At 47.3% G+C, this 18,623-nt stretch overlaps 2 protein-coding genes across 3 annotated transcripts in view; one reads left to right on the top strand and one right to left on the bottom strand.

Annotated features, from left to right (window-relative positions):
* LOC135387593 (membrane metallo-endopeptidase-like 1) overlaps positions 1 to 18,623 on the top strand; it is a 132,204-nt gene that overhangs the window by 86,552 nt on the left and 27,029 nt on the right. The window lies entirely within an intron of this gene.
* Positions 3,628 to 17,935, bottom strand: LOC135389040 (uncharacterized). 2 transcript variants are annotated; one of them, XM_064618984.1, is made up of 10 exons: positions 17,846 to 17,935; positions 14,625 to 14,705; positions 14,538 to 14,567; positions 13,790 to 13,942; positions 11,997 to 12,156; positions 11,199 to 11,341; positions 11,001 to 11,136; positions 10,631 to 10,822; positions 6,548 to 6,715; positions 3,628 to 4,047 (listed from the first exon to the last, which is right to left on the bottom strand). In XM_064618984.1, the coding sequence occupies exons 4-10, from the start codon at positions 13,903 to 13,905 to the stop codon at positions 3,811 to 3,813; spliced, it is 1,152 nt and encodes a 383-aa protein (XP_064475054.1). In that variant the 5' UTR covers positions 13,906 to 13,942; positions 14,538 to 14,567; positions 14,625 to 14,705; positions 17,846 to 17,935; the 3' UTR covers positions 3,628 to 3,810. The 2 variants fall into 2 exon arrangements, with proteins under 2 accessions (XP_064475054.1, XP_064475053.1); XM_064618983.1 differs by lacking the exons at positions 14,538 to 14,567; positions 14,625 to 14,705; positions 17,846 to 17,935 and adding exons at positions 13,016 to 13,205; positions 13,273 to 13,428 and having other exon boundaries at positions 13,790 to 13,916.

Here is an 18,623-nt window from a genome sequence, read left to right as displayed (position 1 = left end):
ACGCAATAGCCGGCTGCTCCAAAACACTCGATAATAAAAACCAGCGATAGTAGTAATGATGCGCTGCCTTCCTCTCAATGCAAAATGAGCAAGCAAAAATAACTTCAGCTATAAATATTGCGTTAAATATCTCTCGTAGCAAAACAACGACTTTACTTTGAGATTATGAATGCCGGAGTTTCATATATCGGAGCATACTGAACGGTCTGGATAGAAAGCGGGAATACATCTAGCAGATTTCGAGGTAACTCGTTTCTGTAACTAAGTTTCTTTTTTTCTTTTTCTTTCTAAGAGTTCTTTTCGACAGGTAACTTCTCGATCTATAACATCTAGTAGACGTCACTTCCGCTCCAGCGACAAATATGTGTTTCTTAGGGGAAACTGGCAGCGTGTGGTACCGTCGAAGAGGCAAGCGCTGCGGGTTTGGTGTAGCGTGTATGATGATCAATGCATACCATGATCCTTCAATTACCTACAGAAGATGATGGGCCTAAGAGATACCTCATAGTTATATTAGCCGTGTGCGACATTTCCCATAAAAGGGGTTGGGACAGGTCATCCTACGTTATCCTAGATAAACGTAAGAGGCGGTTCTTTGCACCAATCTGAACCTGCCCCGAAAGTTTCACAGCGAAAGGGCAATAGAAGCGGAGAAAATGGGCGCCGCGAATACTGAGACTCACGCGGCTTTGACATCACAGCGCACGACGCTATACCAGTGATGCAGCGAACGAGAAGTCACGTGCTTACGACTGCCAATAGAAATGGACGTAACTCTGAGCTCTCTGAGCTGATTCTACCAGCTCGTGTGGCTCAGTGGTTAGCGTGCTGGTCATGTCACTTCGGGACTGGGAGGTACCCGTGTTCGAATCCCGGTGCCGGCTGTGCTGTGTGGGTTTTCTCCTGGTTTTCCCTCAGACACTTTCGGACATATGTTGGCACAGTTCCCTTAGAAGTCGGCCCAGGACGCACTTTCCCCAGGGCGTCAGTCGTGACGTTGCCCACCTCTCTGAGGCCGACAATGGCGAGCCATTCCACCACCACGTAGGATTATTTTTTTTTCCTTGCTATTCTGGCCTGCAGTACAAAGCGTCCATGATGTATGTCCCTTCTTATGTGCCCTGGAAAGACTTACTCGAAACAGTAAGAGCCTAAGTACCTAAGTTAGAAGTACAGTTACTCTGCACAAATAGTAATTAGCGAAGTTACATGACGGGTAACTTTGTTACTTTACAGTTACTTTCCAAAGTGGCAAAAGGACGACTCCAAAATCTTTTATTCTAAATTAGTCCCTACTGCAATCTCAACTACTTGTGCAGGGTGCACTTGAATGACAGTTACTATACCTGAAGTTTGTCTCTGTAGTTTTATGCGGAAGCAGATTTCCCGAAGCGTCCCGAACAGCCGCTCACTTGGGTCACCAGACGGAGCCAGCGCTTCTTCCGTTTTGCATCGCAGTAATTGTTCCGTTTTACATTGACATTTCATTGTACATTCCATTTTCCATTCCGTTTACATCTACATCCAACTTTAATTTGAGCCCTTTGTCTACAATGTAAGCTTTGTAAGTCTGTGCGAGGGCACTTGGAACACATCCTGCTAGAGTCGTCCTAAGGAGAATTTCCACCAAGCAGCGCCCCCCCCCCCCCCCCTCACTCACTCTCTGCTCTCTGAAGCTCCGTAAATAAAGGAAACGCTCACCTACACGGCTGGGATCGTAAATTCTCTGGACTCCCGCTTTATATTGTCTGCCAATTCCCCCAGGACCTGCCCCTCGGCTTCCCCTCTCGCCCCCCCCCCCCTCCGAACGGCTCTGTAATTAGGGTTGCCACAAGGCCGGTTATTTGCTCGCTCTGCCGGTTGCCGGTAGGAAGGGGATAACGACAGCCTTTTGCCGGTATTTGTGGCTCAAGACCTTTCACAGAGGCTTTTGCGAGGTTTTCGCTTCAACATTCCACCACAGCTTGAATAAATCTGGAGCACAGACCCAACGTGGGTTTGATTGACGACATCATTGATTCAGCTTATGTTTCCTCGTATTCTCTCTGTCCCCTCCCCCCTCATCCACCCCTCACCCACTTTCCTTTCCCGCGAGCCTTTCCTCTTTCTCTCTATTCACCTCCTCTCCCTCGCCGGTATTTTTCACTACGAAAGGTGGCAACCCTACTCTGTATCCTGGCATAGTGAACTGTCACTACGGGTGGGGTCAAGTTGTGGATCTTCCTCCGAATGCGGTGATAGCTGCTCAGTTTCTACGTACCGTTTCCTTTGGAGCTACGGCCGGTCGTGCGAGCCACGATTAACAGGCAGGAACGGGTGGAGGAAGAAAATGTGAAAGAAAAAGCGTACAGCTAGTTACTGAAAAAGTTAGCTTACTAGTTACTAGGTGGTTGCAGTTCACAAACAAATGCAAAACAAAACCAAAGGTGTGAGCAGCCCGGGGCAGGGCTTACGGTGTGACATAGTGCGCCCAAGAAAATAAATTAAAAAAATAAGAAATTAAAAAAATAAATAAATGGGAAGAACAGGTGAGCGTCAGGGGGTTGCAGACGGCAGACGGAGAGGTGGTGGTGGTGGTGATCTAAATCCTGAAGACCTGTTTTGCGGTTAACTAATCATGAACTTCGCGGCGCTAACACGGAGAAGATACTAATCATGCATTGCCCTTCGAACGTCTCGGTACGCGCTTTGCCAGATAAGCACAAGATAGGCAATATCAAAAGCACCGTGCCATAAGGAGGTGGCGCCTGTTTCGCTACCCGAATGCCCTTGTCCACAGCGTGGGGCAGTCGGTGAGGTAGGGACGTTGCCCTCCGCATCTCAGATGAGCAGGACTGTGAATGAAGGTACGACACGGCAATGTCTTGGCGATACTGGTTTAATCTCCGCTTACAAAGTAAGCGAACTAAACGTTCAACGGTGTTCAAGGGCCATTGCTGTTGAAGCAGGTGAGGATATTGATCTTGTACTCTGTTCATATATTTTCTGCGTTTACATTCTCGATGGTACATGCACCTGTCTATTCGTTGCCACCCAAAGTTTAGGTGCATTATTTTCTGCATAGATAGTGCAATGATTTTATGCAGGGAGGTGAACTCGACTATAAATAGGCGCTATTTCTGGCAAACCGAAATTCAGACACTAATGTATCAGATCAACCTATTACTGATGTGCGGACATCACTCATGTGTGCCACGCATGATCATCTCTCAATGCTGATCAGACATTACTGTATCAGATCAACCTATTACTGATGGGCGGACATCACTCATGTGTGCCACGCATGATCATCTCTCAATGCTGATCAGACATTAATGTATCAGATCAACCTATTACTGATGTGCGGACATCACTCATGTGTGCCACGCATGATCATCTCTCAATGCTGATCAGACATTACTGTATCAGATCAACCTATTACTGATGTGCGGACATCAGTCATGTGTGCCACGCATGATCATTTTGGCCACTATGATGCAGTGCTGAAAGCCAAGCCTTCATCTCCACGATTTCTATGTGTGGCACGAGTGTTGTTTGTGGTATATGTGTCTGTGTGTGGTGCGTCCCCAATAAAATGCTCGTCGTTTTTCAAACAAGCACTCGATGTATAGCTTTCATACCAAGAACGATGGAACAAAAATGTTTATGCGTATGTCGATTTTTACGGCATATTTGACAAGTTTTTAGTGCATATTTATCCGCTCTCTACCGTCTTATATTCTCTCGCAAACGGTCATTGTGAGCAGGCACACGTGATTTCCCTAGCCAAACACTCCAAGGGCTGCTATCATGTTTCGCAGAAGAAGCGTGTCAACAATGACCACCAGGACTGGATGGGCAGTCGTCGGGTCGTTTCTTCCAATTTTCCAGTGATGGGCACACACGGAAATTGTCGTTCAGATAATCCTTGACGTGGAGAATATCCCTGTAGCCATCGCTGTAGGTGTCATTGCAGATGTTCTTTTCTAAAGCGTTGCCATTAATAATATCCTGCAAGCCGAACATGACGTAGCCACCGTGAAAGCCCTGCTGTCTTGCCTTGCACATCTGAAATGATGAAGCAGTATGTATATGTACCTTCGTATGTACCTGCTATGTACCTCCGTATGTCCTCCGCACCTGAAGCAATGTACCAGATCTGTTACAGTGTTCCACCGGTGGCGGTGCAATGTAGCGCGCGCTACACATCCGATATTCTTATATATTCTTAGTACACGGAAATCTCGTTACCTCATCTGGCACCCTTAGACTAACGCGCTATCGGATCACGAGAAAACCGATGCCACACTTAATGGGTAAGCAGAATTTCTTCTTCTTGAAGAAGAAATTATTCTTCTTGAATACGTCTTCGTAACAATAGTAAGTTTTTAGTATCTCATACGCTGTTGCCTTTGCGTACGTAAGGGAGAGCGTGCTGGTTCTGCCTTGCGCTCGCGCAGAACCATCTGCGCTACGCCTTATGTACGCGAACGCGACAGCATACGGTATGGCATAACTCACAAATATGTGCATTCATCAGCGGTGGGCAACGTACCTGGCATTATTGGAGTGCATTGTACAGTGCTGGACAAAAGTTTATGGAACACGCTCCGGCGCATTCCTTCCTCAGGGTGACAGGCCAGCAGCGAATGGTACCGTAAGGGGTACCGTACGGGGTACCTAGGCACATGTGTGTTCCGGAGCGCGTTCCGTGAACTGCATAGTACGCTGCAACCTGAGTGCAGTTCCATCACGTTTAGGCATTTGGTGGTTTCGGAAGGAAAATGCACCCAAAGTACACCGGTTGTGCACATTTGGAATAAGCACTCCTTGCAACCTTCATAAATATCGCAACAAAAAGAATATGTAACGTTATGTGGTTTTGTTATTGGCAGAAAAAAAAAGCGAAACAAAAAATCTCTGAAAAGTGTGCATTAAAAGTTACAAATTGCAACGTAGAGGGAACAAGGTAAAAACCAATAGAACCAGGTTGCAGTGTCTACCGCAGTCAAAGCCAAGTACCCATTCGCATATCTGTCCATTCGCAGCAGCATAAACGTCAACGGCCTGCCGTCAGTGCATTTTCTTGTGGTATTTTTACCTGTAGTTCATAGTACTTGACGGGAAAGTATACTACATAGAGAAAAGTATTCGACAGTATTCAGCAACATAGCATATACAAAGAATGGAATTTGGAGTGCAGTAGATGTACTCGGAAGTTTCATCTCAGTATTAATCCGCAAACGCCATGTCTATTCCTCCGCAAATCAAGTCTGCCCACCGCAAAGCAATGCCTATTATCGGTTTCTCACTTACATATTTATATGCACTATAGGGCTTGTGTGTCTCACGTGGTCCAACTAGGTGTTAGACACGAAAACAAATGCAACGAGGACCTCGTAGACTGCAACGAAACATGTAGGAGACTGCGTTTCTTCAGGTGCAAGATTCAGAAATATATACACAACGCGTTGCCCACGTGAGTATAAGATGGCAGGAGGGAAAAGCAAAAAATGAAGGAAACGTGTGTCGCGTTGTATACTCATACCACGCACCACGTGGTATGCACCTGTAAACAAATGTAGTCTTCCATAGATTGAGAAGTTACCCGTCCAAAAAAAACTAAGTTAATAACGAAGTTCTTCAGCCTGAAATGTAACTCGCAGATACCGAGTTACTTGAAAAAAAAAAAGAACGAGTTACTTCCAATTTACTTCGGGCACAAATACAGCATTACGCAGGTACAGCGTGCGTGAGCAGTTGAGTTAGACCTTGAGTTGCCTGCGGAGGAGTGCAACACGCTTAGATCGTTTTCGTTTATGTCCAACAATAGACCTCTCCCTGTTTGTAAACAAATGACGCCATAGTGTTCGACAGCGCCACAAATTTCGTAGAATATGACTACGCTCGAAGCTAGAGGTGTGAACAAGGTCGCGCCTGAAAGCCACGGTCTTGAGGGGATGACGATATGGTCCCTTAAAGGAACGCTTTTCCTGCAAAGGTCCTGCTTTTCTTTCAATGGAAGGCAGCTAACAAGTGCCCCTTCGTGGAACCCAGCCCTCTCCTTCGGATTTGTTTCAGTATGTCTATGATGACGTTTCTCTGGTAGAGGTCTATTCGAACGCTTTGCATCTTACTCCCTGTGGGCGCATAATTCTTCAGCTTAATTTCAATGGCAGCGGTTCTGACTTCTTGAATAAAATACTGTCATTGATTGAATATCACGGTTTATGACAAAAAATGCCACGGTGGAACCGGAGAGAAAGCAAGAAAATATGTCGACGAAAGCGAGTTAAAAGTAACTTGGAACTTAAGTTACTTTGGCAAAGTTATCTGAAAAAGGAACGAGTTCCTCTGAAAGTTATCACGGCGCAAAAGTACCGAGTTAAGTTACAAGTTACCAAAAAAAGGAACTTAGTTACAGTAACGACTTACTTGTAAAGAGTTACCTCAAACTCTGTAGTCTTCTACATGAAAGCTTGTGTGCAATGCTTGTTTAAGACCATGAAAAATCATCCGGAGACCCATAGCAACGCTTGGCACAGTCAAGCATGGTTGTGGTACGTACCTTAACTCTCATTGTGACGTTTGTGTCAATGGCGAGCACCCAGTTTACAAATGAACGCAGTAGCCGTAACACTCTCTTCTGGTCGATGACGTCCTGTGCATGTTCCCGGCAATGGTAGCATACGAACCTCTTCCCATCCGGTGCCTGGTCTTCGGGATCATAGCAGAGCTACATTTGAGACAAAAATGAAACATTTTGGAGAAACCACTTCGCATGTCCCCTACGATACGCGAAGCACCGTGTATGAAGGTTCACGACGTCACGCACAACAGGAGGCCAGATTTTGTTACGATCGCAACTCACGACGCAGCTCACTATGAATACAAGGACGCAATTGCTCCGGCACCAGCGATGCGACCCTCTTGGCGAATGTCTTTGCATTATTGCCGGCCATGTTGCCGTCGTGTTTCAGTATTGGGTTGAGGCTACGAGTTGCTGTCGTGGGCCAGAACGGTGCATTGAAGCGACACACAGATTTGCTCTTGTCCCGTCGCCGTGCGCTGTTTCCGTTCGAGGAACTCTTCTGTGGATCGTGGCCGCTTGCGAGGCCCTATCTCGTCTGACACACGCATTGGCGTCAGCGCCACTGCAGGGCGCCACTTACAAATCGGTTTTGCATTGTTTTTTGTGCGAATGTGAACAAGTGCGTACTACCGCTCCGTGTACGCGCAGTGCGGGTATAGCTACTTGCGCCGAAGGAGTGCACTACCGCTTCCTTTACACGTCACGCGGCGCTTGTATACCTCCTAGGGCCCTATTCAGAGCCGCTGTCGAGCGCCAGCGACGGTGTCGCTAAAGGAGTATCGGTAGAAGGCGATTACGAGCACCGGTAGCGACACTTGCCTAGTTTTGGTATTCCCACGTCCCTTTTAACGATAGTGCGCTTGATTTGTTGACTGTCGTTAGAGGTTAAGACGTATGGGAACGAGACGCCGCACTCTCAGCCAATAGCGTAGCAGGAGGATAATCACGTGGAATGCCTTGTTTTGGATACGTTTCGTTTTGGACGACGACGACGCGTTGAGGATTGAGAAGAAGTCTCCCGCTCAACATACGAATAACATAAAATTGTGTTGCAGTTCGTGATCGAGCACCGCAATTTATTCACGTGCATTTTGCTGGTGGTCTACACTGAATTGACCATTTCCATGTACGCGTCGCTCCTGGTGGCGAGACATAACATGATGAGAAGACGACGAAGCAATGATGACAAATTAACACATTAATATTTGTTTTGTATGGTATAGCCTGCTCCTGTGGAAGCACACAACACGTGATGCACCCCAAAAACCCCACGAAAACTTGTTAAGGCATATGGCACACCATGTTTTAATGCCAACTATCATGGCGACGCCCTACAGTTCGACGCAACGTATTACAGGCATTGCCAGCAGCTTCGAAGCGCATGTGCCAACACTGCCAACACCGGCAAAGAGAAAGATGTTGGGGACGGGGAGCGTGACACGTGAGGTCTTCGACGTCATCCACACGAAACCATCTTCCGCCTCATTCGGTGATGCTTTTACGGTGAACCAGAAGAACCATACACTGACATTGGTGCCTTTCATGTTTCGGCAGTTCACACATAGGCATTGCGAGAAAACGCTTCGCCAACTCGCATCACAGCCTACAGCATGTTTTACTGTCATCAACGAACATGGCGACCGCCGCCAGAAGTGGTTGGGCATGCGTATACGCGTACCCAGAAATGGTCCATTGGACAGAATGGACCATTTCTGAGTACGCGTATGCGCATGCCCAGCTCCCTCTGGTGGCGGCCGCCATGGCATGAAATGATCATGGCTGCTTTTGTACAGTGTAGGCTGTGATGCGACATAGTGAAGCCTTTTTTTCTGCAATGCCTGTAATGTGTTGCGTCATCGACTGCCGAAACTACGAAACATTCAAGCCTCTTTCTCTTTGCCGGTGTTGGCGCATGCGCTTTGAAGCTGTGTGTTTGCCCTGTTGCTGCTTCTCCGCACGGCAGGCGAAGTGGTATGAGCGTCACCATGACAGTTGGCATGAAAACATGGCATGTTATGAATAGTTTTCGTGGGATGTATCACGTGCTGTGTGCTTCCACAGGAGCCGGCTATACCATTAAAAAAAAGTATTCTGCATTATCCTCAAAAGATGCCAGCTACGCCCACGTGGTGTTCATTTGTTATCATTGCTTAGTGTCTTATCATGCCGTCTCTCGCCGCCAGGAGCGACGCGTACATGAAAATGGCCCGTCAGTCGCAATATTAAATTCCCGGCGAAGGAGCTGTCAGGACAGTCGACAAGTGGAAAGGTGTAAGCTTCAGGCAAACCTTTGCGTATTGTTCTGATAATCTGGATATGGATGATAGTGAGGAGCGCGAACGACACGTTCGCGCTACCGACATAGCTCGGAATAGGGCTCCAGAACCATAACACTTTTTCGGTGTTAGTAGCTAAAGAATGCTTCCCATTAAAACTGGTACGTGTTCTGGATATAGGCCTTATATAGGGAATGTAGAACTAACAGTGCCTTGAAACTTGAGCGAACAGAGTAAATGAACAGAGTTGAGAACTAACGAATATCAACCGGAATAAATCAGAAATAAAGAAGCGCATGCGACTACCTACGGATTCTCAAATGACCTTCTGCACGCGAGAAAATGGGAGGAGTCTTGTTGAAAAGCGTGCCATCAACTTTTCTGCTCCCACAGTTCCTGTGGCGCCATCTATCGTCCGAGCTGAGTTTTCGGCGCAGATTTCAGGAATTTCTGATAAGGCAGCCGAATAATGCTTTTGCATAAAAAAAGAAAAAGAAAAGCGAAAACAGTTTTGAGACGTTCAAATTATCAGAGTGCCCAGTTCAAGACAATACAAGACGCCTTGACCTGTCTAGTCCTCGTTTTGTTTCTCTTTTTTCTCTTCCAGATTGCTCTACCGTTCTAACTCACCACTCTCCTCGTCCTGTCAAGATTTTTAGCTATTACCATTGTAGTAGGAATGTATTCTGTCCTTCCTGCCTTCCCGCTGTCCTCTCTCCATCTGTCCACGGCTGTACACCGCTTATAGCCACAGTTGTTTCGCGGAGCTAACAGAAATAAAAAACCTTGACCACCCTACCCATATTTTGCAGCACATCTCCGCGTTTGAGACAAGCCACTGTGTGCGTCATACCGACACCGTGAAACGGTTGCACTCCAGTGTCACTGGATATTTTTTTGGGGGGGAATCTCTCATAATATTTCCGATTTAGGACATGCTCGGTCGTTCCTGACTTAGTCCTTGTCCGAAAAGGCCAGGCTGTTGTGAGGCAGTTACTGCAAGGCCCATTTTACTGTGGTACAGACTGCTGTCAAGCAGTAAGGATCTCAGCAACTTAGAGCCTTAGTGCAACACCAATAAATACGTAACCAAGACGCTGCAACATCATGAATGACTGCACTATAGTTACTAGTCACTATTTTTATTTTCAGTGTTTATGAAGTCACTCTACTAATTATATATCGTGAGGGATTTACTTGGTAGGGAGCAAGGCGAAGTAACTTACTGAGAGGGGAATTTACGTACGGTACCATTCGCTGCTAGCATGTGCATGTGCATGCGCTAGCTGTGCATGTCCATGTGCTGTGCATGTGCTAGAATGCGCCGGAGCGTATATTCCGTAAACGTTTGTCCAGCACTGTGCCAGCTGTTCTCGGTCCAGCATGTCTGGTAGTCATCTCAGCTCATAATTTCGCGTCCCGTCCGCGATGGTATCGTCCACTGTGTTACTGGTTGTCCGTTCGACCGCACGACCATGACTGTGATTGTCAGAATGTGGCTGTGATGCCAGATCTGCGTTGGCCGTGATGCCATATGGCTGGTTAGTCGGGCCTTGCTATTGTGAATGGGTGAAGTCTACACCCTGGTTTGCTATTACTGCTGGAATTATGCGTAAAATAGGCATGTCATTGTGTTCTCCTACCACTGACCTCGCGAAGGGGACATCCTGGACAACTCACTATAGTCGCTAGACGTCGGAAAACCTAACCACTATTCCAATGACAACCGGCGTTATGGCGTTATAGGATGACTTTCGGTGTGAGAACGATGCTCGTTACTTACGTATCGTAGGCTTGATGCTGAGCCACTCCATCGGCATAGTTTGTTGGTTGGTATCACCAGCGGCGCCATGACCTCAGGAACTGTGAAGGGTTGACTAAAAAAATCACTCCAGCGACCTCCCAAGTGAAACGCTAGCGCCTCTCTTGTTGGCGGCGGCAAGCGGATCTGGTTTCTGAATCCAAGACATTCCACCTTCACAAGGGGGAAAACAGGACTTCACCGACCATGTAGTAGAAGTTCGTCAAAAGGCAATCAACGACTGTGTAGTGTACACCGGCTTTCACCAAGGCCTGGTTAGTCGCCACTTGTAGCCAAGAGTAGGATGGCGTTGCGTCCCCCGGTTGAGCTATTACGAGTGACAAACACTTACGAACGACGCCTGAATGTGGGGCAGAGGGGCGTTTTCCCACACAGTGTGACCAGTTTCATGGCAGTTTGACGTGTTTGCTCCTGATAAATCCTTCAACAGTGCTGTGCGATAGAGCACCAAATCGGGTTTGGCTTCGCTGGATAGAAGAACGAGCTGGGTATGTTACAAGCGTGGAAATTACAGTCGACGGGTTCTTACTTTATCACCCGCTGAAACTTGGTCTTCAAAGTGTTCATAACAGTAGCGTCATTTTTCCCCTCGAACAGCGGCGCGGCGCCGAACAAAATGTACGCGTACGCATCTCTGGACCTTTTGAACTCTTCCTGAAGCGAAGCGATTTCCTGAAAAGCAACAATACCACTTTTTTTCGACTGTCGAAATGTGAGGTTTGTTTTGCGTGACAAGGAGACACGGGTCGCTCGCACAGGTGAAGTAGTGAGCCGCAAAACAGAAGGCATGGCTGCGACGAAGGTATTAAAAAAAAGAAACACACACACACACACAAACCGGCTTCACGTAATATGATAAAACTGGCCTGTATTTGGCTGCTGTCCATCAAAAGTTCAGCTTAGGTTAGAGTCTTTTCTTAGGTGTTACTTTCCTGTGACATCGGTATCGCTCTCGTGGATGTTAAAAGCATTTAACGGACGATATCCGAATGGAACACTCCCTCAGGATGTGTAGAAGACGTATTATTTTTGGAAGCATGATTCAATCATTACTCCAATGCCATGTTGGCATGACATTGGGTGATATATTAGAAATTGTTAGAACTACATAGAAGTATTAGAACTGGACAATGTCTGTACCGGCGGAGGTGATGTAGGCAGCAATGGCATTTGGCCTTGTCCTGTCCTCTTCACTGTGTTTTACATCTGAAGCTCGAGGAAATGTCACTTACATCGTACCATCGTTTATCATTTTACCACATACGTCTTTGCTCAAAGGATATGTGAGCGAAAAGTTGGAGCTTGTTTCATCGAAGACTAACTGTACCTTCAGCAGATTGATGATGTTGCTGATTTCTGCATCCGTGGTGGATGTCTTCAAGTCGAGGTCGAAGGTGGAGAACACTGTTATCTTATCCATCCAGTACGACCTCATCGCCTGCTTACCACTGGCGGATCTCAGCTGTTGGTAAACGGTGGCAGCAACGCTGAAAGGCAAACAGAGCCAGACTTTTTGCGGCGTCCTTTGATTTGCTATTCAGCGCTATTTGCACTTCATAACTCCGCGCAACGCATTTCACTGAATGTAGTACGGCAAGACACGCATGGATAGAGTAGCAATTTACGGGGACAAGCTTCGGGCGCAATCCTGGTATGCAAGGGAGTCTTGAATCTCGCGGCTCAGAAAAGCTACTCCGTTGGGAGGGCAGTTTGCTACGTAATGTCAGTCGACCAATAGCGAGACACATGCCCTCTTTCTTCCTCTCGTTTTGCAGTTATTGCCGCTCGCATGAAGCAGGGCAAAGAAACGGTCGCGTCGCTAGCAGGCGATCCAATGCGTGCGTGCGGCTGCGCTGACATTCCTTCTACCGGGAGCGCGGCCTATATAGTTCTCTATGATACGCGGAGCGACGCACAATTTGGTCACCACAGCAACCGTGCAGCACAGCGCACGCAAGGTGGTGGTGCTTCGGAAAGAGCTCGCGATTGTCGGCTTCAGAGGTGGGCTCAGCGTCCGAGGAAAACCCAAGAAAACCCCAAACAGCACAGCCGGCACCGGGATTCGACCCCGTGTTCCTCCCAGTCTCCACATGACTGACATGGCCAGCACACTAACCACTGAGCCACGCGAGCTTTTTCTGCATTCGCACACACTGGAAGGCAATAGTGTGAGCCAGCTTTGTTCTCGGTAGCCAGCAGGAACAGCTCGCATCACACAATACGTGAGTAGACTTCCTCTTTGAGGTAGAGAGGGTTCCTCTTCCTTCTCTCTCTCTCTCTCTTTTTCTCCGGTAGAGGCATTACAAAGTGGAGCAAACACATCGCAGCCCTAGCCCTACTACTTACGAGGCCGCTATGTCCATCCCGTGCTTTGTCCGTAGACTACTCCGAGCATTTGTAAGAAACTGTGAAAACAGTGCTTCCGAAGACGGGAAAGGCGACCATTGCGTAAATAACAGGATGTCACAGAGACCATCCGATGGAAAAAATGCTTTGTTTCTCCAATACGCAACACAAGCGATGGTCTTCTCCGGTACTGCAAGTTAAAAGCGATTGCAGAAACAACATCCATCGTTAACACAAGCATAGCAAGAGACGCGTACGGGGAGACTTAGTTGTGGTGGTTGTCGTGGTCGTCGTGGTCGTCGTTGTGCTCGCAGTAGTAGGATTGGAGCGGGGAATGTCGTAATTTTCGTCATAGGCCTTTGTATCTCCATCCCCTTCACCCCCGTCACTACCTGAACTGGACCGCAGTGCGCCTGTAATCATATGGTACATTGCATCGCCTGCAAAACCATCACCGAGGGCATGCACTTTGTACGCCTTGTGCTAAGAAATGCGTAGTATGAACAGCTCCCGTATGACTCCCCACAACCAGCGAAAGTGTACAGAATTGTTCGCGCGTCAGTAGCTGGTACAGCTTGGAACAAAAGTTCACTGAACACGGGACTGCTGTATTTATTCATCGGAGCGGCTCCCTGCTAGATATCGCGTAGAAATAGAATAAGAAACGGGTATGACCGACTTGTGGAACTCTCAGACCCAGGTTCGAAAACGCCAATATCACGGTCTTGTATGAATGCGTTGTCTCGCAATGTCTTCATGGAATAGTATACTCACCGGTGGCGACAGCGACGCCTAGTGCCAGCAGGAGAAGGCAGCAAACGGCCATCGCTATCACTTTCTTTTTTTTTTTTGCATTTCTGGAAGTAGTGAGCGTTATCAGCACGCAACATACCTGACGGGAAGCACGCTGCTGCACTTACTCATCACCTGGAAAATAAAGCAAATACATGTACTTTCCACCACGTACTTTTCTTTTCATGTACTTTTCGCATCAAGAGTACAACAATCCATGTTAGCACATCGAAGGTCTGATTATGAGCTGTGCGCAGCAAATAAAAACGAAAAGGCGGACTGGACTGGGACCGACCGAGAAACTTCGAGATTACCAGGTTTATACCCGGTCAGTAATGATTCGATCTGTCGAGCACTTCGGCTAGTCCCCCGGAGCTGAGACACATAGTAGCACGCTTACTTACTGTAAGAAATATTTATACATTTGAAGCCCCCAAACGCCCTTACAAGGGCAGCCCCAAGACAAATCAGAGCTAAAGCGGGGCGGAACGAAAACCCCCGTGCGCCTGTATTCAATGTCCTGTTCCTTGTTGTTTCTGCTATGACTAATGCTAGGGGCGGATCCAGACCCTCAGTTTGGGGAAGAGGGGAGAGAAAAATCCAGTGTGTACGCTCACTTGGATCCGCCACTTACTAATGCTGATACCTCTTCACCTCTACAACGCACGAGCACCGAAGGACGAAACGCTTTTTCTCAAAGCCGAACCGAATAACAATAAATGTCAATTACCGCCTTTGTCCTGTCCTATGCTTTCCGTCCCTGGAAAACAGAAAATGGTAAGCGTCTGTACATAACTTGGTCGGTAGATATCCATACCGGACATACCAGACATGCCAGACATGCTGGACATGCCAGACATTGCGCTCATCCCACTCATCGAGCTCATTTGACTTTCGGCTGCGGAAAGAACAATTCCATAAAGGAGTGACCAAATAGCATAATTGCAGATTAGCTGGTGGAGAAAAAGCTCGAGCATGGACACACGAAAAGACATACTAGTCTGTGACATACTGCGTGCCCATACTTCTTGAATGTAGAGTAGGATCCCCAAACTCCGCAGCCCTCAAACACATAGCCGGGCCGCATTTACCTCACCTACCCTTGCCACTCCTTAGACCACCCACTTAGACCTCCACAAGACATGTCCTGAAGGGCCGCGCGAAAGTAATTACCACAAAATACCACCAAATACATCATATACAGACAAAATAAAACAGTGTAAAAGTGTAAATGAAAAGTGTAAAAAGGTGTATGTGGAGCCGGACGGGTGTGTGTGTACGATACATGACTCCACTTCATATACAGACAAAATAAAGCAAAAAAGGAAAAGAAAATAAAGAAGAGCGGTGTAGTTATGTGGAGCTGGACACTCCACTAGACTCAGCAAGAGATATAAATAAACTGATCGTCCAAATCGGATATATATGTATTGGAGATATGAAAAACGATTCGAGAACGATTCTTCAACAATTATTATTGTATGACAATGATCAGCTGCGCTGAAATTATCTGCCCTTTACACACTGCGCTGTTACCACTGCTTACAGTACTTAGAGGAAAAGAAAAAAAAGCAAGAGAGAAAGTGCAAGCTGACTTTATTAACATTGATGCTTTCGAGCTTGCTAGCTTGCATAGGTAATGTTATTTTTCCCTCTCCCCCTGTTCCTCTCCTGTTTCCCGGATATGACGCCCGGAGAAGTTGCTGCTCTAAGTTTGTAACCTCAGTGTGAGAATAAAGACGAGTACATCTTAATCCTCCTATTTGTCACATTGTTATCTTACCGAAGTGCACGCAATGCCAGTTTGCTGTTGTTGAGGTTCATGAGCCGCAAGTGTTCACATGCATAGGGTGTCCCACGTAACGACTAACGATGGCCAAGATAAAAATAAAAAAAAACAAAGCTATATTCGAAACAAACTGCATGTTTCGCCGCCGCAGCTGATAACATTCCGTTTATACTGATAAGCCAATCCTAACTTGTCGACCGGAGAAGAAAACTGCGAGTGGACAGGTTGTGTACAGCAACGATGTCCACCCTATCTCTACATGCTCTGCAAGACAGGCCCAGGTTAGCCCTGGGATTAACAGCAGTGGATGACGTGCGCGTTCATGACGCCCCCACCCTGCTGTAATGGCGACCGGGTGACGTCAACCAAGATGGCTACTCTGTAGGAAACCGCCGTATTGGTTGCGGCGCATATCACTGGGCGCGTCCATGACGGCCCACACCCTACTGTAATGGCGACCGGGTGACGTCAACCAAGATGGCTACTCTGTAGGAAACCGCCGTATTGGTTGCGGCGCATATCACTGGGCGCGTCCATGACGGCCCACACCCTACTGTAATGGCGACCGGGTGACGTCAACCAAGATGGCTACTCTGTAGGAAACCGCCGTATTGGTTGCGGCGCATATCACTGGGCGCGTCCATGACGGCCCACACCCTACTGTAATGGCGACCGGGTGACGTCAACCAAGATGGCTACTCTGTAGGAAACCGCCGTATTGGTTGCGGCGCATATCACTGGGCGCGTCCATGACGGCCCACACCCTACTGTAATGGCGACCGGGTGACGTCAACCAAGATGGCTGCTCTGTAGAAAACCGCCGTATTGGTTGCGGCACATATCACTGGACGCGTCCATGACGCTACCCACTCTGCTGTAAGAGCGACCGGGTGACGTCAAGCGTGGTGGCTGCTCTCTGTAAACTGCCGTACACTCTAAAAACAGCACTTCACCACATGGTACTCTGTGCGCCAACCATTGCCAAGAACGATAGGGTTATTATATGTGGGCGTACCCCCTTTTTGTGGCAATTATCATATACCTAAATTGCCACAAAAAAGGCAGGCGCCCACCTCTCTCTTCGAATCAGAAGCGACGACCCTATCATTCTTAGCAATGGATGGAGCACAGCATGCTATGCGGCGAAGTTCTGTTTGTAGAGTGTACTGGTTGCGGCGCGGCCAGGACGCCGCCACCCTGCTATAACGGCTACCGCACCGTTAAAACAGAACTTCCCCGCATAGCACGCTTCTAGCCAACCAACAACCCAAATGATATTATCTTTTCTTCGGATTCGATGAAAATTGGAGGAGGAGTCTATCTGGGACACTTTATGCATGTCCGAAATAGGCTCCTCCTCCTGTTTTCGACAAAACAGGAGACAGAATCATATCATTCCAGCCGGTGGTTAGCTAGAAGCGAAGTTCTGTTTTAACAGTGCAGGTGTCGTCAGGAAAGATGGCGGCTCTCTGGAAACTGCCGTTTTACCATTTTAACTCACCATAGTTATACGGCAAGGACAAGCCATGCACAACAAGCCCTGTCATGCAGAGCATGTAGTGAAAGGTGGACATCCGATTGCTGTTGCAAACGCTTGGTTTCGTTCGAAGGTCGATGCGTGCTAGACTGGCTAGACGTTCGCGCAGACAGTCACGTGGTACTGTCGGGCTCTCTCTCTCTCTCTTGGCGAAAAAACCCGTAAAGGGTACCGCGTTCAGGATACCTTATTCGAGAATGTGTTAACTTGATCTGATTTGAAGAAAAAATAAAATAAAATAACCTTTTCATTGACACTTGTGACTTTCAGGTCACAAAAAAAGTTCGTTAAATTAATTTTAAGTAATCAGCCAGCATTTTCGTTTATACTAATTAGCTATCAGCTTCGGCGAGTCTTAACAACAATGTACCCTTTCCTTTTTTTGAGAGCTTGGCGGCCGTTACGTGGGACAGTCTGTACCTGCTGCCCAACAAAGGCGAGGGAAGCGTTACGCCATGCTAGGGTGACAGTGCCTGAAAATCTTCCGTCTGTTCTGTGGTCAAGTGCCCTTGGTCCACAGGATAGCTAATTGCAGGTGAGGTGAACTTTCCAGCTAGCAGGTACTTGGCCACACAAGTAATAGTTGTCAAAACCGAACCACCAACCATGTCACCACCTAACCACCAACCACCTAATTTCACTCCTGAACCACATTCAGACTACACTACTTGAAAGTTGACCAATGGTTGCAAAGGACGAAAACACTGCTTACCCATAATGGATGTTATCCGGCGGTGAAGGAGTGAGCAACCGAACGGGTGAACGAAACACTGCTTCTGCTTCTGCACGGGCTTTGGTACCATGCGCGTGCTGCTGATGACGGTAGTAATATGGTAGTAATGATAGTAATGATGTAGTAATAGTAGCAATAGTTGGAGTTTGAGTTAGGAAAGAAAAATATGGAGATAGTGGTTCCTACAAAACACAATAGCCGGGTGCTCCAAAACACTTGATAATGAAAATCAGTAATAGTAGTAATGATGCGCTGCCTTACTGTCAATGCAAAAACACACGAACTTATTGCAAGATAAGTTCAGCTGTAAATATTGCGTCAAATATTTCTCGCAACAACAACAACAACAACAACTTTATTTTGAGATGATGAATGCAGGAGTTTCATATATCAGAGCATATACTGAACGGTCTGGGTAGAAAGCGGGAACACATCTAGTAGACGTCACTTCCGCTCCAGGGGCAAATATGTGTTCTTTTGGGGAAACTGACAACGTCTGGTGCCGTCGATGAGGCTGCTGTTTTGGTGTAGCGCGTATGATGATCAATGCATACAATGATCCTCGTATTACCTCCAGAAGATGATGGGCCTAAGAGATATCTCGTAGTTATATTAGCCATGTGCGACATTTCCCGTTAGAGGGGTTGAGACAAGTCATCCTACATTATCCCAGATACACGTAAGAGGCGGTTCTTTGCACCAATGTGAACCTGCCCTGAAAGTTTCACAGCGAATAGGGTAATAGAAGCGGAGACAG

The sequence above is a fragment of the Ornithodoros turicata genome, chromosome 3 (genome assembly GCF_037126465.1).
Source record: "Ornithodoros turicata isolate Travis chromosome 3, ASM3712646v1, whole genome shotgun sequence".
Taxonomy (NCBI): domain Eukaryota; kingdom Metazoa; phylum Arthropoda; class Arachnida; order Ixodida; family Argasidae; genus Ornithodoros; species Ornithodoros turicata.
This window is presented reverse-complemented; position numbering and strand designations above follow the sequence as displayed.